Source organism: Crotalus tigris, unplaced genomic scaffold (assembly GCF_016545835.1).
Source record: "Crotalus tigris isolate CLP2741 ecotype Arizona unplaced genomic scaffold, ASM1654583v1 scf7180000024302.2721777, whole genome shotgun sequence".
NCBI lineage: Eukaryota > Metazoa > Chordata > Lepidosauria > Squamata > Viperidae > Crotalus > Crotalus tigris.
The window spans coordinates 2,482,199-2,510,143 of NW_024100474.1; the positions used below are offsets into that span (position 1 = coordinate 2,482,199).

Sequence of the window (27,945 nt, forward strand, 5' to 3'; positions counted from 1 at the left end):
TCTAGCCCTGCCTCTCTTGGATGATTTTACCCTAACCTTGTTAGTTGTTTGCCATTCAGCTGGTTGTGTTCTAAACTTGTATTCTAACAAAATCAGTTTTATTTTTGGTATGAGTTAGTGCAGTTGTAGGCTGTGTGGTTATGTATAACAATGAAGGCACAGATTATAATTTCATACAATGTGGCCACTGAAGTATATTTTAACCTAAGGATGATCCAAGGGAGACAGTCTAGATTTTCCAAGTATATTTTCCATCCCAAATATCATCCTCTTTTCTCCTTTCTCTATGCAATATAAAACTATAGTTCTCCAACTATATATAACAACAACAAAATTTATTTAGATATTTATAAAATTTATATGCTTCCCATCTCATCAATAAGGCAATACTGGGTGGTTTACAAACAAAATCCCTTTCCCAGAACTACTGCTCAAGAAGAATGCAAAACATTGATGCAAAAGGTTTTGGGTTCAAAACTTAAAAGGATCTGGGAACCTGCTATCAGTTGCTGATTATGGTCACGTAAGGTCTTACTTTGCTTCAGATTCCCACATTTGGGAGAAAAAGCTATAATTGCACCACAATCAAATTAACCAATTAACTATCCTAGAATCAGCCTCTATCAGCATTATTTATTTATCTATTAAATTTAGAAACTGCCCGTTTTCCTCACAGGGGATCTCTGGGTGGTGTACAAATAAAATATTAAAACATAAAAACTGTATATAAAATTAAGATAAGAGGCAAAGATAGTTTAAAGGGTGTCCCCCTGCCTTTAGATCACTTTTAAGTACTAACCAGCCCCACTGCTGTGTGCTCCTCGATAGGCCTCAAACAAAATGGCAGGGCCTTGTGGGTTTTTTTTTTCTTTTTCTGAATCTATGTTGAGGCCTGGTGATTGCAGTTTTCTTGGCAAGATTTCAGAAGAGGTTTGTCCTGGCCTTCTTCCTAGAGCTGAGAGTGTGACTGGCTCAAGGTCACATCACAATTCTGTTAATCTTTATCTAACTCCAAGCATGTGTTAACCATTAGTTGAGAAAACTCTTGTGCATAGGTATGATAAGCAACAAATCAGTTTAATTGGTCTTTCACCTGTGGACTTAATCTTTCATGCTTAACATTAATCCCACTGCTTCTCCTACAACAGACATGTCAAACACAAGGCCCGGGGGCCGAATGCAGCTCATATGGCCCGCGAAGCCATCCTGGAAACAGTGAGGGAATGGCCCCTGCTGCCTTGGCCCTGGCCTTGGCCGGCCGGGAGCCAATGTACAATTTTGTGGTGGCCATTTATGCTGAAACGCATTCAGTCTTAGCTCCACAAGGCTGTCTGGAAACAGTGAGGAATCAGCCCCTGCCGGATCGGCCCCGTCCCCTGGGTGCATGCTGGGGAGATGTCACCCTTTGTGAGGAATGAAGAAATGTACCATCGCCTGGAAGTGGCCAGCAAATGGCCCTCGTCTACTTCACATATCCGGCTTGATGGGCTCTAGGGGAGGGATTTTGGCAGGCTCTTTCAGTGGACCATGCCTTGGCGCTTGCCCTGGTCCCACCCCCTTCTGCCAGAGACCATCAGATCTGTCCCACTCCTGCCCAGGCCCCCACAGGCACCCTTGACGCGAACGATGTAGAGCTGGCCATGCCCACCCAGTAGGTCACACCCACTCCAGCCATGCCCACCCAGTAGGCCGCATCCACCCTGGCCACACCTACCCGCCCCCCCGAGGACAACTGCAATACTGATGCAGCCCTCAATGAAATTGAGTTTGACACCCCTGTCCTACAATATCTCCAAAAGGTATCTGTTAGCCTGTTCAGGGAAACAGCAATGACAATGGACTAACTATCATTTGAAGAATCTTGTCTTTCATTATTTATACTGCAGTGACATATCTGTAGTTTTTCCCAGTGTTGTTCATTTTCAATTCTTGTCAGTTCCAACCATTATGATTTGGGTTAATTAACTGATTATTAATGAGATGATTGATAGCAATATTTCTATTAACATTTTAGCCTACTCTTCATCCTCCAAATGGGATTTATATGAGAGACTTATATTCCAGCCTCTGACTGAGACCTATAATTTTAAATATGCTATGGAAAAAATGGGACTGCTATGTTCCTAAAATAATATTAATGGTTCAAGAAGAAGAATTAAAAATGGTTGGTCTCCCAGCAGAGCTGATAGCATGACCATGTTTTCCTTCACTCCACAACCTCAGAATGAATACAGTTTTCAAATATTGGCCTAATCCATAACTATAATTTCTGTCTGGCACAAAAGATTCACACTACACTTCAAGTTCCAATTAAACTGATTTATTACTAATCATGGGTATGCACTGGAATCTTCTCAACTAACAGTTAGCACTGCCTGGAGTTAAATAAAGATCAACAGAATTCAAGGTAGGTTGGATTTAGTCGTCTTGTGATTATCTGGGATTCTAGGCTGATTTCTTTTTTAACTTTGCCCTCAGATTCTGCCATTCCTTCTTCTATAAAATTTAATATCACTAAAGTACAGTTTTTGCAGACTGCATTTTCCACAAGCACCCTACACTCAAAGTAGTTAGATATATATACACATATTATGAGAAACAAACAAACCTGAACACCAGGAAACATTTTAAAACTAGAAAAGTTTAATATAATGCCAAGCTTTCATCGGAAGCTACCGACATCATCAGGGCTTAACGCCAATCAATGGGAGTGTCCTTTATAGGATTGGTCAATGTCTGCACTCGGCTCCTGGTCCTCGTCACCGGTCCCAGTTGATTAAGCTGTGTTTTAAGTGTATCCTTAGCATTGGCTACTATTATTGTTCTGCTGCTAGCTCTTTCACTTCTATCTCCCTTTCTTGTATGTGTATTGCTGTCTATCTCCTCATCACAGGTTCCTGGATTAAGTGTACTCTTTCCCCCCTTTTTTTGATTGTCCATAGCCTCTGTGTCTCTCCATTTGCTTTTTCCTCTCACATTGCCTATCTCCTTACCATAGGTTCCTGGGTTCGATGCATCTCTCTCACCCTTTTTTGGCTGCGTGCTTCATCCGTGCCTCCCCAGTTACCCTCTCTCACTCCATCGGGTCGTGTGGTGGATGCTCCCCCTCCTCTTTCTCTCCTGTCCCTCTCTCCCCATCTCCATAGTTACGATCTATGTATGCATCATCTTTCCCGGCTTCCACTCCCTTCCCCCCATTTTCAACGTTCTTTTTGCTCATGTCATCCCGATCGTCGTGTTGCAGCCCTCGTTGGGATCCATAATCTCTATTCGATACAGAGCATGCGTGTTTACTCTTCACGGGGATATCGTTGTGTTGTATGCCCAAATCCACATGCTTCTTTTTTGTGGTCCTATGCATGCGAGCCAAAGTGAGTAATGGGGTGGCCGTTCGTTCTCCTCCCCCTTGTTGTGAGACTGTTGTGAGTCTGACATCGCAGTCCTCATGTGGTCTGCGCTGTCCTGGGTTGCTCCCTTCTCTTAGGCATGAGCGGGTTACTATTGTAGAGCTGTCAATGCGATGTCCAAGTAGTTCCACTTCATTGTTTTTATGTTCTGATGGTTTGGTGTGCGCACAGATACTTTGGGTGTCATTCGTTGGCCGATCCGAAGTCTCTGCCATGAGGGTATGCCAGTGTGTTCTAGCTTTCATTTCTTCATTGGGAGGTGTTGTTCCTTCTGGGTGTCTTGGGGGGCATGGGAGATCCCCTGCTATGTTGGACTTTGCCCCCTTATTATTAGGCAGTTCTTTTATTTTCCAGGAGCGTGCGCACACCCCCAGGAAGAGGGGGTTCATTAGTTGATGGTTGGCCACTGCTCGGGTATTCATAGGTTGCTGTGGTATTGTTATTTCCCCCATGGCTCTGTCCTCTGCATTTTGTGGTACATAGCTGGAGTGTCTTTGTTGGGATACGTGATTGTATGTGCTCCACGCTCTCAATGCCAGATGTGCTGGGCAGAGTTCGATATGCCGGTTGATCGAATTCCTGTCGGAGAGCCAAGCCTCTTTAAGTAGTCAGCCCCCTTTGGTGGTGTCACTGGACAGGACGGGCACATTGTTAAAATCAAATTGATGGCCAAACTCAGCCATATGCGCCCAAACCTGCGAGTGTTGTTCGCCCCTTTTTATGGCTAACCTGTGCTCGTGCATCTGAGTTTTTAGCCTTTTGGAAGTCTCTCCCACATAATTACCAGGGCAGTCTTTACACTAGATCTTATATACTACCGCAGATTTTTCCATATTGGGAAGTGGGTCCTTGGGGCGTATGATCTTGGAGCGCAATGTCTGGTTGGGTTTATGAGCTACCTTCACGACAGCCTGGCTGTCGCTTCGTAGACATTGTTGATATAGGGGAGGGAGATGCGTGTCATCTGTGGAGGTGTCTTGCTGGTCTGCAGGCTCTCCCGGGGTTTAGACGGTATGCTATGGCATTTAATAAACCTCACCGGATAGCCATTGCGCATGCTCCATATCGAATAGAGGTTATGGATCCCAACAAGGGCTGCAACATGACGATCGGGACGACACAAGCAAAAAGAATGTCAAAAGTGGGGGGAAGAGAGTGGAAGCCGGGAAAGGTGATGCATACATAGATCGTAACTATGGAGATGGGGAGAGAGGGACAGGAGAGAAAGAGGAGGGGGAACATCCACCACATGACCCGATGGAGTGAGAGATGAGCCAAGTGCAGACATTGACCAATCCTATAAAGGACACTTCCATTGACTGGTGTTAAGCCCTGATGATGTTGATAGCTTCCGACGAAAGCTTGGCATTATATTAAACTTTTCTAGTTTTAAAATTTTTAAATTAATTTTTACTTGGTGTTCAGGTTTGTTTGTTTCTCATAGTATGATTATACCCAGGAATCGCGTTTTTAATGATATTACACACACACACACACACACACACACACACATATATATAATAAAAGTAAAAATGCGACTCTTGGGAATGTCCATGCTATTAGAATAATGATCACCAAGAGAATATTTTAAGAGAATAAAATTTAATCAACCATTAAAATTTAATCAAAATGCACTTGACATCGTCAGGGTTAAGAGGCAAGTACTGAGAGGAGATCTATATACCATTGTCAAGCGTCTGCTTCCAGCTCCTAGAGCGTGTCATCGGCCCCAGCTGTTCAAGATGTAACCCAAGCATACCTCCTTTAATACACATTCTTTTTTTGTTCCTGATTTGCATTCCCTCGCACACCACTCTATCGGCAGCTTCGGGATTAGGTGGATTCGGGGCCAAGGTCTTCCCCCCTCCCCCATGTGCAACTCCTCCATTGCCCCGCGTACAATCGCCTCTAAGGGGTGAGGGTGGGGGGGTATCTAGATTGCCTGCAGTATTCCCCTGAGTCATGAGCCCACTTCGATCCCGTCTATTCATCCCTTGAGGACACACTGTGGATTCCTCTCTCCACCCCGTGCTATTCTCCTTTCTATCCCTCTTCCCATGCATCATACTGAGTAGTCTATTGTCCGTCCCAGTCTTCCTGCTCCCGCACATGCTCAAAGCGTTTTTCGCTGTCATCCCATTGAGAGCACTCCACTGTTCAGTCCATTGTCGGCGGGCGTCACTTTCATTCGTCCCCAGCTCCCAGTCGTCACCTTTCTCGGGGCTCTTCTGCCTTGATCGTAACTGTTGTTTAGTTACCCGACCTCATGCTAAATACACTGGAGGGAGGTATCTCCTTTCATTCAATCGTAACCGAGTCACCATTGCATGCCTGACAATCTCATTGGGGGGTGGCTCCTCTTCATCGCCTTCCTCCGACTTCACCATATCCCATCTATTCCCCGGTCCCTCTAATCCCAGTCCATTGTTCCGCGTAGTACCTTTCCGTTTCGAGGGGGGCTTGCTTTCAAGGGGTCGCAGAAAATCCTGCAAGAGCTGTCCATTAGGGTCAATCTGTTGCCGGTCCAACGGTAGTTGCTTATTTGGTGAGGGGGCAGTATCAACTAAGGATCTGCTAGTATGGTGGAACGGGGGAGGATTCCGAGCAGCATCCTTATTCCGGCCATGGGGTTCGTGATAAAGTCCCCTTTGGGCATTAGTACGGCCACCAGCGCTCCATGTTCTTAGGGCCTGATGTGCTGAACACAAATCCACATGCCAGTTGATGGAATCAACTCCTGAGTACCACGCTTCCTTCAGCAGGCGACCTCCCTTTGTGGCATCATTGGCCAAGACTTGGGTATTCCCAAAGTCAAAACGATGGTCATGCTCGGCCATGTGAGCCCAAATCTGCGAGTGTTGTTCGCCTCGTCTGATTGCCAATTTATGTTCATGTAGGTGTGTTTTTAACTTCTTTGATGTCTCGCCTACATAATTACTGTGGCAATCCATACAATTGACCTTGTAAACCACTGTTGATCTCTCGGTAGTGGGGAGTTGAACCTTGGGGCGCATCACTTTTGCCCGCAGAGTCTGATTGGGCTTATGGGCTACTTTTATATTGTGTGGCACCAGCAGCCTGGCCGTGGCCTCAGACACATTACTAATATATGGCAAGGACACTCATGTGGCCCGTGTCGAGGGTTCTTCGTCCTGCTGTCTGTTTTGGGGTTCTGGTACCATACTATGCCATTTGATGAACCTTGAGGGGTATCCATTCATCCAGCAAACACGAAACAGATGTTTCCTTTCTTCTGCCTTTGACTCAGCCATGCTGCAGTGCGAATGTACCTGTTTGAACAGGGTCCTGAAACAGCTGGCTTTATGGGGGGCCATAATAGTGGAGGATCTGATCTGTATGGGTGGGCTTCCGATAGACCTTGGTGTTTAAAGCTCCATCCATTGAGCGCTGGACTAAAACATCCAGAAAGGCTATCAAGCCCTGGATCTCCTCCTCCACCGTGAATTTAATATCCAGGTATATTGAGTTTAACACCTCCATGAAGTCAGCCTGATGACATCGTTTGATGACGACAAAAGTGTCATCAACATACCGGGCCCAAAATTTGGGCCGGTAGAGGGTCATGGCCTCCTGTTCTAGTTGTTGGAGGACTGCCTCTGCTACCACGCTAGATATTGGGGAGCCCATGGGTGTGCTTTTTACTTGCTTGTATAGTAAAAATAACAAATAAATTTGATTATAAACCAAACTGTTTAATATACAAGAGTACTTAGCTTTCGTCGGCCAAACTGCCGACATTGTCAGAGTATAAAACAAGGATCCGGGAGTTCGCTTATATAACTGGCTGCCTCTGCGCCCTGCTCCTTGATCGGGTCATTGGTCCCTCATTACCACCAATTGTATCGTTCTTAAAGGGCCCGCCCTTTTCAATGTGTTGGCAACTTCCGAGGCTACTCTCCCACCCCTAGTCACCATTGTTGTTCCCCTGGTGCACGTACGAGCACCCAGGAGTTGGCTATCTGGTCGCTCTCGCTCATCCCTCCCCACCCCACTATGTCACTGGCCTCCCCTGTGTCTCCGTCATAGCGTTGCCTGCAGCGTACGCCTCCCGTGCCGTTCTCCTGTTAGCCAGTCCTGTTACTCCCCCTATGCACGTGCAAACACCCGGGGATTGGCTGTCCAGTTGTTCTCATCTTTCACTCCTCTCCCCTCTTGCTGTCGGTCAAGCCCGAGCGTCCACCGTTGAATTACCTGTCGGACGCGCTACCGAGGCCACTCCTCCACTCGCCAAAGCCATTCCTCCCCCGGCACGCGTGTGAGAGCACATGGGGTGGCCATCCAGTCGCTCGCACTCATTGCTTCCCACTCCTCTTGTCACCAGCCGAAACCATGCGTCCATCACTGAGCTGCCTGCAGGGCGCGTTTCCGACAACATTCTCCTACCCGAAAGCCCTGCTGCCACCCTTGCATGCGTGCAAACACCCGGGAGTTGGCTGTCCAGTTGCTCTCACCTTTTGCTCCCCTCCCTTCTTAATACCAGGCGTGCCCAAGCATCTGTCAAAGAATTGTCTGCGGGACATGTCGAGACCCTTTCCCCGCTCACAAATGTTATCTCCCTGGTGCTTGTGCGAGTGCCCTGCAGGTGGCTATCCAGTTGCTCATACTCGTTCCTCTCCCCTCTTGTTGTTAACCAAACTGGACTATCCGTCTTTGGGCTGTCTATAGGATGCGCTTCCCCCTCTCTTTTCTTTCTCACCAACATTATTCCTCTCCTGGCACGCGTGTGAGCCCCCAGGAGCTGTTTACCAGGTTGTGTTTGGTCATTGCTCCCCTCCCCTCTCGTTACCAACCAAGCCTGAGTGTCCATCCTGCCTGTAGGACGCACTGCCAATTCATTGTTTTCTCCGGGGATTGTAGTTTTTTCTCTTGCTGCCCCATCCTTCTGGTCCTGCAAAGAGCAGGCTGGTTGCCTTCGTTGTGAGTTGCGGCGCTGTCTTTCCCATCCCTTTAACGTCTGGTATGCCGAAAAGAGCTCTATATGGCAATTGATGGAATTATCGTCTGACAGCCAGGCTTCCTTGAGGAGCTGGCCTCCTTTGGTGGCATTCCGGGATATGGCCTCAGTGTTGGCGCGGTCAAACATATGGCTGTGGTTGGCCAAATGGACCCACATCTGTGAATGTTGTTCTTGCCTCTTAATTGCCAACTCATGCTCATGGACCCTGGTCTTGAGCCTCTTGGTAGTCTCCCCCACATAGTTATAGGAGCAATCCTTGCACCTGATCCTGTATACCACAGAAGATTTTTCGTTGTTGGGGAGTGGCTCTTTGGGGTGCATAATCCTGGCATGCAGGGTCTATGAGCCACCCAGGCCTATGAGCCACTTTCACATTGAATCTAGCCATTGTCTCAGACCCACCATTGATGTATGGGAGGGTTTTCCGTACAGATTGTGTTGTTATCGTGTTGGCTTGTAAGCCTTCGTGCAGTCTGTATGGCCTGCTATGCCACCTAATAAATTCAACCAGGTAGCTGTTGCGCCTGCAAACCCGGAAAAGATGGTTCCTTTCCTCCACTCTAGTCCTGCCTGTGCTATAATGTGAATTAACACGCTTGAATAGCGTCCTGATGCAGCTGATCTTATGCGCCATGGGATGATTGCTTCTGTAGTGCAGTGTTCTATCAGTATGGGTTGGTTTGCAACAGACGGCTGTATGCAGGGTCCCATTGGGTTGGTGACTAACCAATACATCTAAGAAGGCAAGGGTGCCTTGATTCTCCTCCTCAGCCGTAAAACAGATGTCGGGGTATACAGAATTCAATTCTCCATAAAGCTGGCCCTGTCCTGTTTTTTGATAACCACAAAAGTGTCATCAACGTATCGGGCTCAGAATTTGGGGTAATACTTCGCCATCACCACAGCCTCTAACTGCTGCAGGACCACCTCCGCAATGGTGCCCGAAATGGGTGACCCCATCGATGTCCCTTTGGTCTGCTCGTGCATGACCCTCTGAAAGGTGAAGTACATGGACCCTGGTCTTGAGCCCCTTGGTAGTCTCCCCCACATAGTTATAGGAGCAGTTGTACCAAATCTTCAGTATGTTATCAGTTGTACCAAATCTTCAGTGTGGAGGGAATTCTGCTGCTGTCCTTGCCCCTCTTGGAGGCAGTTCCTTAACACCGTGACTGCCAGATCTTGTGGGATGGAGGTAAAGAGTGAGGTGACATCAAAGGATACCATCACCTCATCCTTTCCACCTTTAGGTGTCTAATCCTTTCCAGGAATTCCTCCGCCGACCTCACTGTGGTCTCATTGTTGTCAACCAAATAGCTGACCTGGCCACTTAGCCATTTGGCCAGGCCTGAGGTCGGTGTGCCTTCAAATGATACAATGGGATGTAGGGGAACCACCTTCTTATGGACTTTTGGCAGGCCATAAAACCTGGTATGGCCGAATCCCCAAGGCGTATTCTCCTTAAAGTGTCCTCATCAACCTTTCCACGGTGTTTAAAGTTGTTCAGTAGTTTATTAATGCGATTCTTGAGCGTTGTCATGGGGTCCTTGGTAATGACCTTATAGGCTGTCGTATCATTGAGTAACATCAGGGCTTTATATATGTACTCCACTCTGTCCATAACAACGGTTGCCCTGCTCTTATCTGCTGACAGAACGATGATGGTATTGTCCTTCCTCAGTTGTTCTAAGGCCTCCTTCTTCTCCCTGGACAGTACGTGACATCATTTGTGACCCATCAGTAGACCTGTGACGCATAGCCTGATTGAATTTTTAGCCTCATCCCTGGCCTCAATCTGCTGTATAGTGGGTTCTAGGGTTGCTACAAAATCAATTGCCTGTGCATCTGCCAGATTGTGTCCCGTATCACGTTCTAACAAAGCGGTTTGTTCACGGGTCAGACCTTTGGAGGACATGTTATGAACCAGCCTGTTGGTGTGTTCACGGTTGTCCAATACCCGCAAAGTGTCCATTTTGGGCTGGAGCACCGTGGATTTTCACCGGCTTGCCCTCATGGTGGCCTGATGGATCTGTAGATCAAGCACCTGGTAGTGTTGGCATGTTAACATCATGCTGCAATGTTCGCGGCAATCCTGGATTCCGGTCTTCAAGGCCCCTATGCACCTGTGATGGTCATTAATCAAAGCACGCATGGTGCGGTGCTGGAACTGACGGATGACCAACTGGCATTCTATGGAATCGACCAAGGGTTTCCTTCTCAGCAACTTGGGGGGAAGGTCCCCTCGGATACAATCGTGGAGAAAAGCCAACTTTTGCGCATATATATATATATATATATATATATATATATATATATATATTCAAAAGATGAAAGATGAGCACCAGGAGATAAAACAAATAAATGTTTAATAAATAGATAACCTAGCTTTTCGATGGCTGTGTTGCTGCCATCATTGTCAGGGTGTTAAAAGCCAGAGGGTGGGGGAGCTTGCTTATAAGCACAAACGTGCCTGCACACGGCTCATAGACCTCGTTATGGGGCCAGGTCGATTGATCCTCTCATCACTCATACCAGATGTATTTCTGAGTTCTAAGTTCCTGCGGTTGATTACCTCTCTGTTGCGCGCAGCTCCTAGGCTAGGAGGAGAGCATTCCATGTCACTTCGCAGCAAAGTAACCTGTGTGAGGCCAAACTGATCCTCCGATGAAATCCCGGATCCGACTAACTCCCTCTCCCGTGTCCGACGCATCACTCTCCAGGAGCATGCTACCCCATCCGTACTCCCATCTTCCCCTATAGCCCCCAACCCACCGTGCTTCCGTGCGTGGGGTGCACAGCAATTCGCCACAATCTTCGTTCCTGTCAGTTTAGCGTCCGATTCAACTCTCTCCTCCAAGGAAACTCCAAGTGCGGTCTTCGCGCATGCACCCTCACGCGTCCACCATGCTACAGGGGAACGCGTGATGGGACCCTCAATGGGGCGGTTGTAGTCATCATCCACTCCAGGGGTTCCGATCTTCAAATGGGCATCCAGGCTAGGCACAGTGGGTGGATCCTCTGGAGCGCAAGCACTGAGGTCGCCGCGAGGAGAGTTATCTTGTTCCACATCAAGAGTGGGGGGGAGGGGCACTCTACACCGTTCAGGAGATCGGACGCAACACTGAGAAGGGAGAGGGGGGAAGGGGAGGAATATTCGGAGCATCCAGGGCACCAGGGGGTGGGTTGCTGTTACCAACGAATTCTTCGTTCATCGACGGGTGCACGCAGGAATTGCTAATAATCGGGGGCACTCCGGATGGTAAGATCGCTCTTATCACGTTGTCTATCCCTTCATTGGGACAATCGAGGTTGTAAACACTAGGGTGCTTCTTTCGTCTAGAGCAGATACGTGCCTCCCATGCTTTCATGACCTGATGTGCAGGATGTAACTCTACGCATCGATTAATAGACTTGCAGTCCGAGAACCAAGCCTCCTTAAGAAGTCTGCCGCTCTTGGAGGCATCACTAGCAATAACTTGCACCCCATTGAAATCAAACTTGTGTCCAAGCTCTACCATGTGAGTGAGGATCTGAGAGTAATGCTCCCCTCTTTTTATTGCCAGCTTTTGTTCCTGTATTCTTGTCCTTACTCTTTTAGAGGTTTCTCCCACGTAATTACTTGGGCAATCCATACAATGAATTCTATAAATCACCCCAGATTTCTCAGTGACAGGGAGTGGATCTTTCAATCTCATGATACAGGTCTTTAATAATTTTGAATATTGGAATCCCAGGTATGGACATTTAAAGTCAATCAGATAAAAATAAAGAGCTCTGGGATGTAAGATAAAAGGCTTTTTTTAGTAATTGCTGAGCTTTCGCTAACAACCTGTTAACATCATCAGAGCAAAGGGCTAAATGAGAAGGGGGAGTATGTGCATAAATTTACTAACAGTTAAAAAACGGTTGCAGTGAGGCATGTGCACATAACGTGCTTAAGAAGCTCTTAAATATATATTTACTATATATTATACCATTATGTGTGCATTCCTCCCACACATATATTGCTGACTTTAAAAAACTCTGTTTTCTGTTATTAAATTGTTTCCTACAGCAATAGGCAAAAAAAAAAAAAACTGTTTTAGTCCATTTGGGCTACTCCCTTTAAAATAAATTTATTATTAATCTCCTCATTATAAAAACAAGACAAGAATGTCCATGACTCAACTATATGATCAATTACACGCTTCAGTTATATTTAATGTCCCGCTGTTCCAATGCAGAATAGCAAACTATTCAAGCTAGATTTTTGTCAGGACAGATGGATTTAACTCACCTGGCATGCTCAGCACAGAGGGAGAAAGGTCAGTTTTCTTTGGGATTTGGTTGCTGTTCCAATGCCAGCGAATCTCAACAGGCTCAGGAGGCCCCACAGCATGACATGTGAGATTGAACGGTTTATTTCGGGTAACATTCAGCCCCTGGGGCTGCTTAATGAAATGTGGCAGTCCTGCAGGCAGCAGAAGTAAAAGCACTACTTAAAAAGTTGAAAACAAGAGACACGTAGAACTACAGTGGCCTCTCCAACCCATGATGGTTTCTCCATTGTGGGACTGTGGATGACAGCAGTTGTAAGCCATAACATCTGGATTTCCTCAAATTGGAAAGACTGGACTTATAGGATTAAGCTTTAAGCATTAAGTACAATGATTTCTCATTACAGTGTCATTCAGAGTCTTGAACCTGAGATACTAAGCGCCATATTTAATAGCTAGAGATGGGCAATCTTAATATGATTAAATGATAAACACAAGAGTTCAGTATTTCTCAAACTTGGCAACTTTAAGATGTGTGGACGTCAACTCCCAGAATTCTCCTGCAATTTTAAAACAAACAGGGAGGTTGTGGCTTCTTTTGATGTTTTATACAGTAATCTTCCATTATGGTATTTTTAAATACTATTTTTTACAATCACATAAGAATATATGTAGGTCTTTGGTTATTTGGGTTTTCTACTGCGTAAAATTGGAAGTGTCTTGGCGACGTTTCGATGAAGTCCCATTCGTCATCTTCAGGCTGGTGTTTTCAGCCAATCAGAGCACAGCCAACCCCCCATCCAATCAGAGCACAGCCAACCCCCATCCAATCAGAGCACAGCCAAACCCCTAACCAATCAGAACACACCTCCACCCAATCAGAACACAGCCTAGCTCCCACCCAATCAGTTCATACCTCCACTAGCAGTTAAAAGGAACAAACAACTAAGACCACACATTGCTCCTCGAAGCACGAAGCTGAAAACACCAGCCTGAAGATGACGAATGGGACTTCGTCAAAATGTCGCCAAGACACTTCCAATTTTACGCGGTAGAAAACCCGAATAACCAAAGACCTATATATATATATATATATATATATATATATATATATATATATATATATATATATATATATATGAATGATCACTAAACCAATTCATGTTGTGTCTGAGTTTCAGCAATTCACTGGTGAATGTATTTTAAAAATGGTGAGTTATTTTAAAAAAGGGTAAGGAAAGAGTCTTGATAGTCAGCACAATGACTAATAGTGTACTGGAGTTGTTGTATTTTTATTTATAGATTTATTAACAACAAAATTAAGTGCACCAGCCAAAACGGATAGGAGCACTTGAAACTCAAGCTGAAAAATAGTACTTTCAAAATAATTTCCAATGGTCTTCACTGCATGGAAGAATTAAGCAATTGAGCAGGATGGAGTAGTAATCTTGCTATTCCCATTTTTACCCATATAGGATAGGACTTATGCTGTATAAAATGTAAAAGCTCTGCATGCCTTTAGAGCATTTCCTCTTTGCCTCCATATTTTAATTAATAGATAATATAATTGATTATAAAATCAATCTGATAGTCTAGCAAGATCTCCTTTAACCTGCTGTTTCTACCATTTTGGCGTGGTGCACAGTCAGCCATGCATTTCTTTACTTATTCTATAAATAATTTCCCTGTCTTAGTTTAATCCATTTCTCCTGTACCTCTGGTTCTCTAGGAATTATCATCATCAGATTGTTTTGCAAAATCATCCCACACTTTAGGCACCAAGTACTTATTTCAGATGTAAACTTACCTTCCAACAAAATCAAAATAGGATCTGATTCAATTTCCTCATTCTGAATTTTCAGTTTGCAGCTATAAGACCCATTATCAGAATGCTGAGCATTGGATATACTACAGAAGAAAAAAAAAGACTTATAAGGCCATCAGTGTTCACTCTGTAACTTAGTCAAGACTCTGGTATTTCTTCTTCATAATGAAATAAATGCTGCAGTATTTTAAGGTTCATTAAAAATAAATATCGTAGGAAGGCATCCCACAAGGGAAATAACTCTGGGACTTTTTAAAAAGAGCATTCTCAGCACTTAAAAATGTTTCCAAATGCTGGAAATACCGGGGTGTATCCTCATTCTTCAGAGTCCCAAAATGGATGCATATGGCTCTCATTAGCTGTGCTAAAGGAGCAAGAGCAAAGTAGTGTTTTACAGATGTGGTCTTCAGAAAGTCTCCTGGGATGGACAGAATAACAAGACAGCGTAACAATTCCATGGTTTGGGATTTCATTTTGCTTTGTATATATATGGTGAGGGGAAAGATGTATGGGTAATACAGGATGATTCTTAGCCTTCTGAAATAGTCCAGATAAGAAGCACACCTAAGAGCACTAGAATATTGCAAATCTGAAAGTACCTCTCCCATCCCTCACTTTTACACTCCAAAAAATTAGGGAAGGTTCCTTCTGAGACATTTTTGCCATCCTTTCTTCTTCACACTCATATTTTGTTTATAAAACCATTGTCTTACCTACAGCTCTTCCTCCTATCTCCCAAGGTCATTCCCACATACCATTATAAGGAGGCATCTGCTCACACAATCCAAACTCAAAGTAATGATGCTGTGTTTTGCTACAAGCTCTCTAAATACATTTCTAGATAATCTTTTCTTTGCAAACACGGTGACTACATTCATCCCATAAGGTACAGAAATATTTTAGCAAGAGAACACTTGCTGCTGCATTGTAGTTTCTGAATTTCTTTTATCTTGTCTCGGGGTGTTCAATGAAATAATGTTCCATAATTCAAGATAAGGAGATAATGAAATCAATTCACTCACTGTTCCTATTTTGTTTCATATTTGAATTTTTTTTACAATAGTCCTAAAATTAGATTTCTTAAATGTGGTGTGCCTTCCAAATGCATTGTATGTGAACTTTCAGAATTCTTAGCCAGCAAGTGTCTGATAGTCTCAATACTGTATATCTGGAGGGTACTATGTAAATTGACTTTAGGATCATTGAAGAAAACACATACCGTAATTATAAAAGGCAGAAGAAGGAAGGCAACAGATTAGGAAAAACTGTCCCCTAGGGTGAGTCTAAATAAGTAAATATGAAAATCATCTGTAATCTATGGGTTCTTTCATAAATATTTAACTCCAGAACATTTTAAAAATTAAAATTAAATGGAATAAACACTGATTACCTGAAAGCAGCTTTCATAGTGGTTACTTCATTATCATCAAACTGGTAATATTGGCTCGCTATCCTGCCAACATCAAGAATTTCCTTCCCATTCTTCCACAAGGTAAAAAGTGGGAAGTCTTGGTTGACCAGTGACTTGGGAACGTTGATCGAGCAATTAAATTTGATATCCTTATGTTCAGCGCTTAGTATAGTTCCTATTGTAGGATTAAACTTAATTGACTGGAAAAGATGACCTGCATGATCTCCTGATGAGGTGACCGTATTGATCTTTGCAAGCCTGGAATCCATAGCAGATGACAATGCACTGACTGGAGAAGTATAATTTAACCAGGCGAGAAAGGACTGGGCTACCGGTTGTACACCAACTGAGTCCATCTCATGTGAATATGACTTTGTAGACGTTGTCAAGCCAAATTCCTTTGCTTCTCTTTTTCCACTAGCCAGACCTGTAAATTAAGAGGTATAGTTTTATCATGTTCAATTTCAAATTCAGAAACAATGTCCTCCATGTTATCTTCAAAGCTTCTTATTTCTACACCATATTTCAGCCTAATAGTTTTGGTTCTGCATTTGTGTGCTAGTTTCTTAACAATACCTTTTACAACAGCTCTTTATAAACATTCCTTTACAATAGTTTTGTAAGAATTCTTTTTTTTCTGTATTGTTTTCCTTGATTATTTTCTGATATGAAAAATTATTACTAAACACCTAAGGTGCTTTTGTGTATGTGTGTGGGGGGGATATTTGTGTGAAGGCCTTTATTAATCCATGGTTGTCTCTGATAGTTAATGCCCTATTGGGATATGGAGGAAAAGGCCCTCTCCCAGCTGCTGTACTTTGCTAGAGGTTACCACATATACAGATAGACAGACACCCCAGAGCCTCTGAGACATTTATTAACAACTTTTCTCACAAAGAAATGGGCTATAGACTGCAATGCATTTATACATTAGAATGTTGTGAAGAAAGCATAAACAGCAAATACCATCTTCAGCAAAACTAAAGCTCCACATGACAAATATGTAATGTGTTCTACATGGGGCTGCCCTTGAAGAGCATCTGGAAGTTTCAGCTTGTCCAAAATGCAGCAGCACAGGCAGTTTATGTGACCACTCAGATCAGCACACATTACACCTCTGCTCTGGGAGCTACATTGATTGCCAGGTTCAATTCAAGGTGCTAGTAATCTATATCGTACTAAAACTCTCCTGCCTGCTTATCTGTTTGTAACCTTTAATTATCCCAAACGGGGCAGGGTAGCACAATAATTTTTGAATAAAGGACCTTAAACCTGCTAACTTGAAGAATGCATATAAACTCCAGGACCATTCACTCCTGTGTAATTGAAATTTTAAGGATCCTCACGCCAGTTGTAAAGTTGTGGTCACTGTAGCACTGCCACACTACTATAGTCATGTGATTGTGATTTCCAATGCTCCCAGCCAGCTTCCCACAAAGTCAAAGGAGAAGCAGGCATGAAATTGGAAATCATTCCTGCTCCCAAAATAGAACTTCTATAGGACTGCATGTGTGGAACCTTAAACGCACTGTTGTAAACAGAAACATTGTGATTAATTAATTTCTGCATATTTGCAAACTTTATCTAGAGAAAAAGTTAACTGAACTTTCCATTGTCTATCTTCCAAAGTGACAGACTTCTCACACAGCCGCCATGGACGGTTGGGAGACTTGCTCTCTCTCCCCCGTTCAGTTTTGCATCACTGGGGGGGCCCTAAAAAGGGCCAAAAGTTGCCCCGAAGAGGCGACCAGCAAGGAGGGGCTTTCGCTGGATCCCAGGAGAGCAGCAACTCTTCCGTCAGACCAGGCAATTCCTCCAAACTGGCGAACGAAAGGACCGGCCATAGAAATATGGCTCGTCCCTAGATTGCAAATAGACAAGTCACACTACCATCTGGCAACTTCAAAGCAGCATGGACAGGACTGGGTGAGGTTTGCCTCTCTTACATCCTAACTACTTAATTACCTGCATAAGCTGCTAAAGTACTTTCCCCCCTGTGGTGAGGGAAGGGGGATTCTAGCCCTCCCTCCAGAAACAGCAGCTATCAACCATTTGGGAGTTTAAAACATTGGAAAAATACTGAGAACTTAATTGGAATCCTATTTCCTAAAACTGGTGGATTATAAGATTTGCAACTTTCTGTTCTCTCTCTATATATTTCTTCCTTGATTTTTATTATAATTACTATTGAAGATTTGGGGTTTTTCCCCCGCCCTTAAAATAGAGCTGGGGAAAAAACCCTAAAAAGATCCAATTAACTCTAAGACATAACCTGCTATTCTCTAAGAGACTTGTTGATAGCTTTGAAAATAGACAAGATAAAAAATAACCTTGAAACACCATCTGCAAAATTCAGCTCAGCTCCCCATTCGGTGGACTTTCTAACTGTCAGTTTCTTTCTCTTGAGTTTAATATATTACAATGGAAGGAGAACAGGAAAGGATTTCTTCTACAGAGGAAGTACAGGAACAAATTCTTTGTATGTTAAAAGCGATGATTCAAACTCTATGCATGCAAGCTCTGGATATACAAACTCAAACTATGACTTCAATCAAAGAATTATCTATACAGAATTCTATAGAGAAAGTGAAACAACCAAATGTTATGACAGAAGACTTAGATACTCAACAAATACAGACAATAGAAAACACAAAAAAGAAATTGATAATAGAGAACAAGGAAAGGGCGTTTCTTATAAACCAGAAGGAATTTGAAGATAAACAAGAAAAACAAATGAAAGAGAAGATAAATACTTTGGGACTACTGCATCGAACTGGAAAAATAAAGAGACTACCGGCTACATTAAGTCCTCTTAGGAAAACATCAACAGGAGGTTCTTATCAACATCAAACAATAGCCACAACAATACAAGGAGATTTTTTTTTTGATGATTTAAAGGCAAAAATACGAAAAATGATCTGGCAGAGGAAAAAAGTTAGAATAAGATTGAAAAAGATTGGGGTTTTGATCTATATATGAGATCTAAAATAGAATATATCTAAATAGATAGAATATGTATTCTGAACACAAGACATTGTAACAATTTGAGATAAAGAAAATTTTGGTCATATAACATCTAAAAGGTGGAATGTCAAATTAATTAAGATATGTATAGACTGAAGATTATTGATGAATATTAGAAAGGTATTTTTTATTTGATTAATAGAATAAGAACTGTATTGGTTTGAACATGACAGTAGATATCATGGGGGAAAGAGAGGGAATTAGTTTGTTGTAATAATTTGAGATTTGTACTGATGATATTCAAATGTAACGGAATTATTGTGCTCAGCCGCCATGCTACTTTTCAAATATGTAAATGTAATATTGTAAAATTAATAAAAAACTTGAAACTGAAAGACAAACAAACAAACAAAAAAAAGTGACAGACTTCTGCCTTAAATGTTGCCAGAACGCAGAGGAGCCAGACAGGTGCTAGAAAGGGGCGCCTGCACTTGTCTTTCTTTTGACATTAATTGCATTTCTTTATTTCTTCTTCAAAATCCATGATCTTCTGAACTGCTGTATTCCCAGAATTTGTCCCAGATATTTTATTTTTTAAGGAACTGTTGGTAGGGATTTCAAAAGTTTACGTCAAAATTTGACTATATTTTCAACTGAGTTCTAGTGTATAATTAATATCTCATCTTGTTTGGAGATATGACGTGTGATTCATTCAATATGTCCATACATAGTGGAAAAACTAACCTCACCTATCCCCATTATTACTTTGCTCTGCAGGAAGGCTACCTTCTGGATTTGGGAGAGCCCATTTTTGGAGATGGAGGGGTTGCTGTTTAGAGTTTCAAAAAGAAAGGTGAAATTTATGGGACAGATAAAGAGGAAACCTTATCACATCACCTTATTCAAATTTTAAAAATGCGCTCATATTCAGCCTGCTTCTTTTCAATATTGCATTTTTACTGTTTTTTATTTAAAGAAAAATAAAACTGGCATAACTTCCCCTTACTACTATTGCTGACAGTTCCACTACAATTGTAGACAAAAAAAAAAGAGACTAACAAAACTAAAACATAGAACATAGAACCATAGGGCTGAAAGGGATTTCAGAGGTCTTCTAGGCCAGCTCCCTGTTCAAGGCAGGAAACCTTATTCCATCTCAGTCAATTAGTCGTCCAGTGTATTTTGGAAAACCTTCAGTGAGGAGTACCCACAAGTCTGGGAGACCATTTATTCCAGAGGTCTCCAACCTTTTGGGCACCAGGGACTGGTTCCGTGGAAAGAGGTTTTTCCACGGACTGGAGGGTGCATGGTTTTGTGTGCTGCCTACATCCCATGGATAGGGCTTTGCTTGTTTGTGCGGACCAGTTGCTTGCATACCATAGCCTGGTACTGGGCCACAGACCGGGGTTGGGGACCCTGATTTATTACATTGATTAATTGTTCTTACTGTCAGAAAATTTCTCCTTACTTCTAGGTTGGATCTTTCTTTTAATAAGCTTCCACCCATTACTTTTTGTTTTTCCTTCTGATGCTTTGGACAAGGTCAGTCTCTCTTCTCTATGATTGCCCCTCAAGTACTAGAAAACAGTTATCATGTCCCCCCCCTAATTCTTCTCTTTGACAGGTAAGCATATCTCCCTCCCTCAACTGTTCATCATATGATTTAGCCTCCAGACCCTTTATCACCTTTGTTGCCTGTCTCTGCACACTTTCTAAGGTCTTGGCATCTCTTTTGTATTGTGTTGACCAGAACTGTACGCAGTGTTCCAAGTGTGGCCTTATTATTGCAGTCTAATAGTTATCACTTCTCTTGATTTGTCCACAATTGTATAGTAATAGTTTACCTTCCTTATGGAATAGAAATTAGTAAGAGACAAAATCTTGAAAAGTTCTTCTTAGAAAGAATAGATGGGATATTCTAATTAAAAGGGGGAGGGGAGCTGTTCTCCTTTTCTGAAGCAATAGCAGCAATAGTAAAATAAGCACATTTTAACAGACATGAGCTAATGATGAACCTCCACATAATCCTGGACCTCACTCTAATCAGTTCAGCTAGCGTGATTAATATTAGGGGTGACTGAAAATGTAGGTTGTGTCCCTATACTTTATCGGGAGACAGGCATTGCTTGAAGATGTCTTAGAAGAGAACTAGCAGGCACTTTGCCTTTAGAGGCATGAATTGACAAAGCATCTCTGGCAAATCTACCATTTGTGGAGACACCTCACTGCATGGGAACTATGGATTTTGCCTTTAGGGAGGAATCCATGGGGGACTTGCTTAGCAAATAATTACTATGATTTGAAAAAACCCTAAAGGCTGAAGAAGCACCTGTTCCAGCCTCACTCCCAAACTCCAGATTATAGTAAGATGACTTTGGTATTTCAGAGGACTTTTTTAAGGCACGCACCAAAGGAATCAATTAGCTTTGGCTTTTAGAAATAGCTCCCTCCTATCCCCAGAATAGATTACTGTAGATTAGACTTTTAATGCTGCTATATTTTTCTTTGGCATATTTTTCTTCAGATATGGGCTGAATCATATTACCAGCTGGCATGCATTTCCTATACCCATGCCAAAAATGGTACTGGATCTCAGCCTTCCTGCATACATGCATTATTAAATGCAGGTTTGGTATATATTTTACCATTCTAGCTCATCTCATTTGTATCCAAGAAATGCAGAATAATGTTTTGTGAGAATAATTTTATGAGCTGGTAAAACTGAGTAGAAGATAATTTTATGAGATTTAGAACTGGGGTTCTTGTACACCATTTAACACATCACTGTGGGACACATCCATTATTCCTAATTCTTTATTTTTATAAGAACAGCTAGCAGTAAAATCAATGCAAGCACAGTTTGTAGCATGTATTTATTTGTGTAAGATCTAACATTAATTAAAAAAATACTGTAATCTAAATCATCTCTTTAATTAGGGCATTCTGCCCTTCATGACAAATAATTCAATATAATACAAATAATTATCTTTGTACATATCTCACCCTAACCAAATGGTTCTCTAAACACAGAATTCGTCTTACAGCAGCATAAGTTTGTCTCATTCAAAATAGGCACAAACAAAGCATTCTTCAACAGTCCCATCTACCATTGTCCTTTACTGATTAAGCTGCCTTTTTGAACATTTACTGGAATAAAGAAGTGTAAGAAGTATTAAGTAACCAGCTTCAGCCTCATCCATTGAGACAGGCTTCAGAGGGGCTTACTCTGCAGATGCGAATTTCCTCTTTGCAATCTCATCGCGGGACTCTACAGCGCCTGGCTAAGTATTGCAGCCTGAAGATTAGAGCCTCATCCAGAACAGGGAAGGAAAAGAGGCGCCAGGCAGGCAGCTGTCTTCGCCCCGCGCATCCCCAGAAGCATATCGCGCCCCTCCAATGGAGGTTTCCATTTGGACTTGGCTCCCCGTATTAGGAAACATTTGAGGATTCGGTGAGTTCAGACAAAACCCACGTCTTACTTTCTGGTTCTGGCATAGTCCTGCCTCCGCCACAGAAACTAGTCAGGAATACTTGGTATGTGGGAAATGGAAATCAGCGTTCTTTATAGGTGTCCTAAAGGTGTTTTTTCAAAAGTGGGCTTGGTTTTTCCTTGAAGATCTTTCACTTCTCATGACAAAAAAGTCCAGTTGCCTTTCGAAAAAGCACCTTTTGGACCACCACGACCTGGATGAGCGAGAATCTCCGTAGCCATTGATTATGGGTGTTTTTAAAATCCCTGCCTTGAAGGGCTGTACTCCGTCCACCAGCCTCTGAGGAGAGGACCGGTTAGTAGCCTTTTCTGTGTATACAACTGCAAGTGTCAGGTCGCGACCCATCAGCCCTCCACCCCGACTTTTGGCCAGTCTCTTCGGGCGCCCCCTGATATTCAGGATCGTCCCTGGTAAGGCACAGCGCCTTTCTGCCACCTGTGCAGAGAGGGGAGACCTCATTGCCACCTCCGTAAGAGGGGAACCAAAGAACTGCTCGCGTCCCGCCCGTGGGAGCCCAGCAGACTGAGGGACGCCCTTACCTTCGGCGGGGGAGGCCAGCAGCAGCACCAGCAGCAGTAACGGTGGCAGCCCCCGAGACCTTTCCATGGCGGCGAGGCAAACTTCTGCAGAATCCGATCCGGGCACTCTGGGGCTCCCCTTTCTCACCACCTCGACCACCCCGATCCGCGGCCGAGCAGTTCTTGGGCGCTCAGCTGCCTCCACAAAACTTCCCTCCGGCCAGAATGCTGGCCCAAAACAAAAGTTCTCGGGCAACTCACGGAGAGGCGGCGCCAAGGAGAAAGCCCCGCCTCCAACTCGGTGCTGGTGGCGAGAGATGGGTTACGCGGGATGGGACGGGCCTGCCCTGCGGCTGAGAGCGGATAAAGGACGGCGGGCGGAGAACGGGAGGAATTCTCCATAGGGAGGGAGATTGGATCCAATATAGAGAAATAGCTTCCAGAAGGAGAGGGAGGAAGCGAGAAAGAGAGAGAACCATTTGTCTGAAACGGCTTCCTGCCTGAGCCGATGATTGGACTAGAAGACCTCCAAGATCCCTTCCAACTCTGTTAAATCTGTTCTGTTCCGTTTGTTCTATGAATCCAGTCCAATTATGACCCAAGATTGTATGAAATGGGAGTTGTAGTCTAGTGTGTATGGAAGGAAGTCTGAAGAAGAAAATATATTTCTAAAATAATTTGTGTTAGGTCAAGTGATATACCTGGTGTATCACCTGTAGCCACCTGGTGACTTCCATTGCCCATCGTTTCTAGCCGGCACGGGCAAAGGTTGGGCTTCCCGGGAAAGACAATACGCGTCGTGATGATCTGGAGGCTCTGATTGCAGAAGACTGCCGACAGAGCTACCTTCGTGAAATGAAAACTACTGATACTGCTTTGTCAGCTTTTAATCTTTGTATCTTCATTTCTATAACAACCCTTGAGTTTGTTGTAGAAATGAACCCTGAAATGTTACTTGAATTTCCCAAGTTTTTTTAAAATCCTCTTCCTCTATGCAGGTTTATGTGCAGGCATATTAGCATCAGATGAAAATCTATGGTTTTGTAAAGAACTCTTGAATCTCAACCATTCTTTCTCTAATTTTGGAGATAAAATGATGGAGAGTGACTGGTGCGATTTAATAGGCTTTATTTAGATTTCCTCTAGAGTTCCTCTGATAACTAGAGAATGATTTCTCCATAACCTGACATGTGCTAAAATATTTTTCTAAAAAGCTATATGGCTTTCTAAATTCTCTAGAACTTATGAAACTTTAATGTGTAATTCTACAGAACGTTTAATACAATTTGTGAAATTTAAAAGAATCAGAACTGAATTCATGCAATGGCCTTTGTAATCAAAAAGATTTGAAAGACTCCAGATAAGAAGTTTAGAAATAATACTTCCTAATCTAACACATATAAAAAGCATGTGCCTCTCCACTGAGCTACAAACATTGCCCTATAAATGATGTATAATTTAGCTACTATCTTGAAAAAAACGTTTATCAGAAGTTCAGAACTATAAAGTAATTCAAGTGAGACTGGTACACAAATCAATGTTGTCCTGAACCTAATTCTTCAAATCTATCTGTCCTCTTTCTAAAAAGTCTCCTGATAAAGAATTGAGTTTTTTCAAATCTAGATTATTAATCAGAAATGAAAACCTAGCAGGGAGTAAATGGTTAAAAGCTTTCTCTCAGCTTTCACATTAAAAACCCACTCTGTATGAAATCCCCAATGTTTATTTTTCCATAAAATGGGGAATGGGGTGGCAGGCGTGCGGGGAAAGAATGAGAGACATGATCACATGTTTATTAATGGTACATACTAATAATTTAAATCTGACCTGAACTTTCATAGGATCTGAAATGTTTACTTTTTTTATTAAAAAGTTTTACAAAAAATTACAAAATATACCCCAAACCCACCCACCCTTCCCCCTCCCCCACTTCCCAGAGCTGAATACAGGGTAAAAATATAATAATCATAATCTATCTAACATTAACCAACTATGTCAAAATGTTTACTTTTTGATGGGAAAGATTTTCTATAATTTTGTTAGATTAGCATATGTTTCCTTGATTTAATAATAAACAAATTAGTGTTTTAGGGGTTCCAAGACTCTTTAATTATAGTTACTGCAATGGATTAATATGTCTTTCCCCTCAAAAATAGAGGAACATCAAAGACATGGGGCCTTATAAAGTGGATGTCAAAAGCAAATAAATAAAAACAGGGATAGGAAGCCAATACATTCTTTTTTTATTTTTTTGAAAAATGTGCAGCATATATTCTAATTCAGTATCTGTTCTGAGCTGTACTTCTGGCAATGTATTGAATTTCTGCTTCTCGCCTTTGGCCTCAGCAACAGTTTAACATCTTGAAGTAATCAGAAGCTAAGAAAAGGCACACGCCATGCCGCTAGCAAGGAAGCAAGGAAGGGCCAAGCTAGACGTGATGGCAGCAGCCATATGGTGCTGCCAGGTTCCTCTGAAACAGAGGGAGGGGGAAATGAATATAAAGCACAGAGTCCGTGGATGGAGGGGGGGCTTTTGATCCTCCTCAGAATTTCTTCTTCCCCTTCTTGGCTGTTTTTCTTTGAGTGAGCTAATCTATACCATAAGGAGGAAAATGCACATTTTGAGAAAAGCAGTTTCAACCAGAAAAAGGCAGTTGGGGAAGGGGTAACTGAGCACCCACTCTTGTGCTTTAATTCCCCTCCCCCCTTTTTTGTAGAAAATTAAGCAGTGACAATACACTGACATGCTGGCTCTCACAGATGAGAAATCTAATTAACAAAATAATTGGAAATCCTACGGTGACCCTTTGCTTTTCTTTTCAAATTAGGTTCCGTTTTCCTTATAATTCTCAAGTAGATGTACTGGAATCTGAAAATTCTTAAAAAAAAACAACAGATGTATTATTACTGTTGCCTGATGATGATGATGATGATGATGATGATAACAATGTTATCAAAGGAGACAACTGCCTTCTACTGGGCCAGATCCTTCATCTCACCTCTCTTGAAGAAATCTACATTGACTTTCAGCAAGCAACTTTTTATCAAATCATGTGGGGATAATACGATCCTTTTAACCAAACGTAACCAGCTTTTGTGCACAGACCATATGCATTGGGAAAGTCCCATTAGCAGGTACTCTCTTCATACCTGTTTGTGCAGGTGTTTGGACTGATGCTGGAATATGAGAGATTTTCACAGAGGTGTGACATGTGCATAATAGGTTTATTCAATAATGCACTTATTTTTGAACATTTTGGGGAGTTAGTTCAAATTTCCAGTCAGATTCACAATCTGTGGCAAGTGATTACCACAGAATTAGCATTCATGCTTTAAAGATGAATAGGCTTCAAAAATGAATGCCCATCCCCAAAAACTCAGATTGTGTTTTTAAGGGAAACATTTTTCTCTGGGTATCTGAGTTCATAGTATGGTAAAAAAAAAAGAAAAAAGAAGCTTTCAAAGCAGGGTGATGCAAAGAATGTCCTTGGTCTAATATATTAGTCAAGCCAAAATACAGATAATCTAGTCTATGTGTACAATTTTGAACAAAAACTATAAAGGACTTGGTGGTTTAAAGGTACTTGGGAAAGGGCCAGAACAAAGAAAGCAATAGATGGAAAGTGAAAAAAATATGGAGACATGCTATATGTTTCCTTACAGTATTTTAATCTTTATAACTTAACAAGCTTGCTAAAGTTAAACAATAAAAGGATTGAGACTTTCTGTTTCATGATCTGCTGGGTGTGGGATGTTAGTCTTAATGTTTCAGGGTTGGGCTAGTTTCTTCTCAGGGCTCAGCATTGACAAATACAAAGGTTTCCTGAATGCTTGAATGCCTGAAATTAGGTATACATTCAGAGTTGATGCATTCACTCAGAATTGTTTGACGGGATTTAAATTTTCTATTATTTTTTCAACATAGGCCGGCAAATCATTTTGATTTTGTGAGCTCCTGAAAGGGTTTTGGAGGGGGGGGGGACCCCCAGGGGTTTAAGGACCATACCTTAAGAAACGCTGGTTTAGAGTGACTCTTCCTGTTCGGTGTTGCTTTGTTACTAACCTTGTTTTCTTTTCTCATGATTGTTTCCATTATTTTTACTGCTATAGAAAATTTGTCAGGAAGGAACATATGGATTGCTGCACATATATTTTGAGAAGCCGATCAGAAATTGTTCATCAAGGATAAAAATCTTTTAGTAAGAAATTCTAGGGCAGTGATGGTGAACATATGACACGCATATCAAAGGTGACATACCATGTTTTGGGTGACACATCAACATTCACCAACATCCAGCAACAACTGTTCAAAGCACACGCTGCTCTCACACAATTTTCAGAGGCCATACAAGAGTGAGGTGTGCTCATGCAGTCTCCGGACCTTCTTGAGTTTGTTTCACTCGTATTTCATTTTTGTAATTATTTGATGTTCTTTACAACAACATACATGATTGGGCTATATTTTTTCAAATAACTGTATATGTAAATAATTGTTTCTCTTTTATTCAGTGGGTTGGGGATGACATGCCAGCAGAATCAAGTTAGGCATTTTCTGAATTTTTGACACACCCAACCCAAAAGGGCACGATGAAGGTTGCCTGACACCTAGTGGTGATGTATTTTATTGTTCATTATTTCATTGCTTATTTCAAATCTTTTTCAAAGTCATCCATAGGCAGTGGTGAGATTCAAATATGTGAACAACCGGTTCTCTGTGTGGATGCTGCTTCTGGAAGTCCATTCTGGGCCTGGGCAACAAAAAATTAGCTATCGGTTCTGCCAAAGTGGTGCAAACTGGCTGAATCCCACCACTGTCCATAGATATGTGCTTATTTCTCAGGAGCTGCAGAGAATTTAATTTGATTAATATCCTGAAAACAGATAGAGTGTCTTGTAATAATAATATTTTATTTAATGGAGTTTCCAAGTTGGACTTTCTCTCTGAAATTAGCGTCATGTGTAGATTTCAGGGTTTTTCTTTGTTCCCTTGTCAAACTAGCAGCCATTTGAATTTCATTTTGTTAGAGAGCGCCCAATGTTCAAATCTGTCAACATCCTTCTGTACCTTAAGCCTATCTTCTGGAGTGTTGGCTATTCC

General features: G+C 42.4%; 1 protein-coding gene across 2 annotated transcripts in view; it reads right to left on the minus strand.

The window, feature by feature from the left end:
- Window positions 1–23,102, minus strand: part of MERTK (MER proto-oncogene, tyrosine kinase) — a 94,441-nt gene extending 71,339 nt beyond the window's left edge. For both annotated transcript variants that reach the window (XM_039324525.1, XM_039324524.1), the window contains exons 1-4: window positions 22,869–23,102; window positions 15,854–16,301; window positions 14,446–14,546; window positions 12,659–12,832 (exon numbers count right to left, since the gene is read on the minus strand). In XM_039324525.1, the coding sequence (XP_039180459.1) occupies window positions 12,659–12,832; window positions 14,446–14,546; window positions 15,854–16,301; window positions 22,869–22,935 (790 nt within the window). In that variant the 5' untranslated portion in view covers window positions 22,936–23,102. The remainder of the gene's footprint in view (window positions 1–12,658; window positions 12,833–14,445; window positions 14,547–15,853; window positions 16,302–22,868) is intronic.
- Window positions 23,103–27,945: the final 4,843 nt, after the last annotated feature.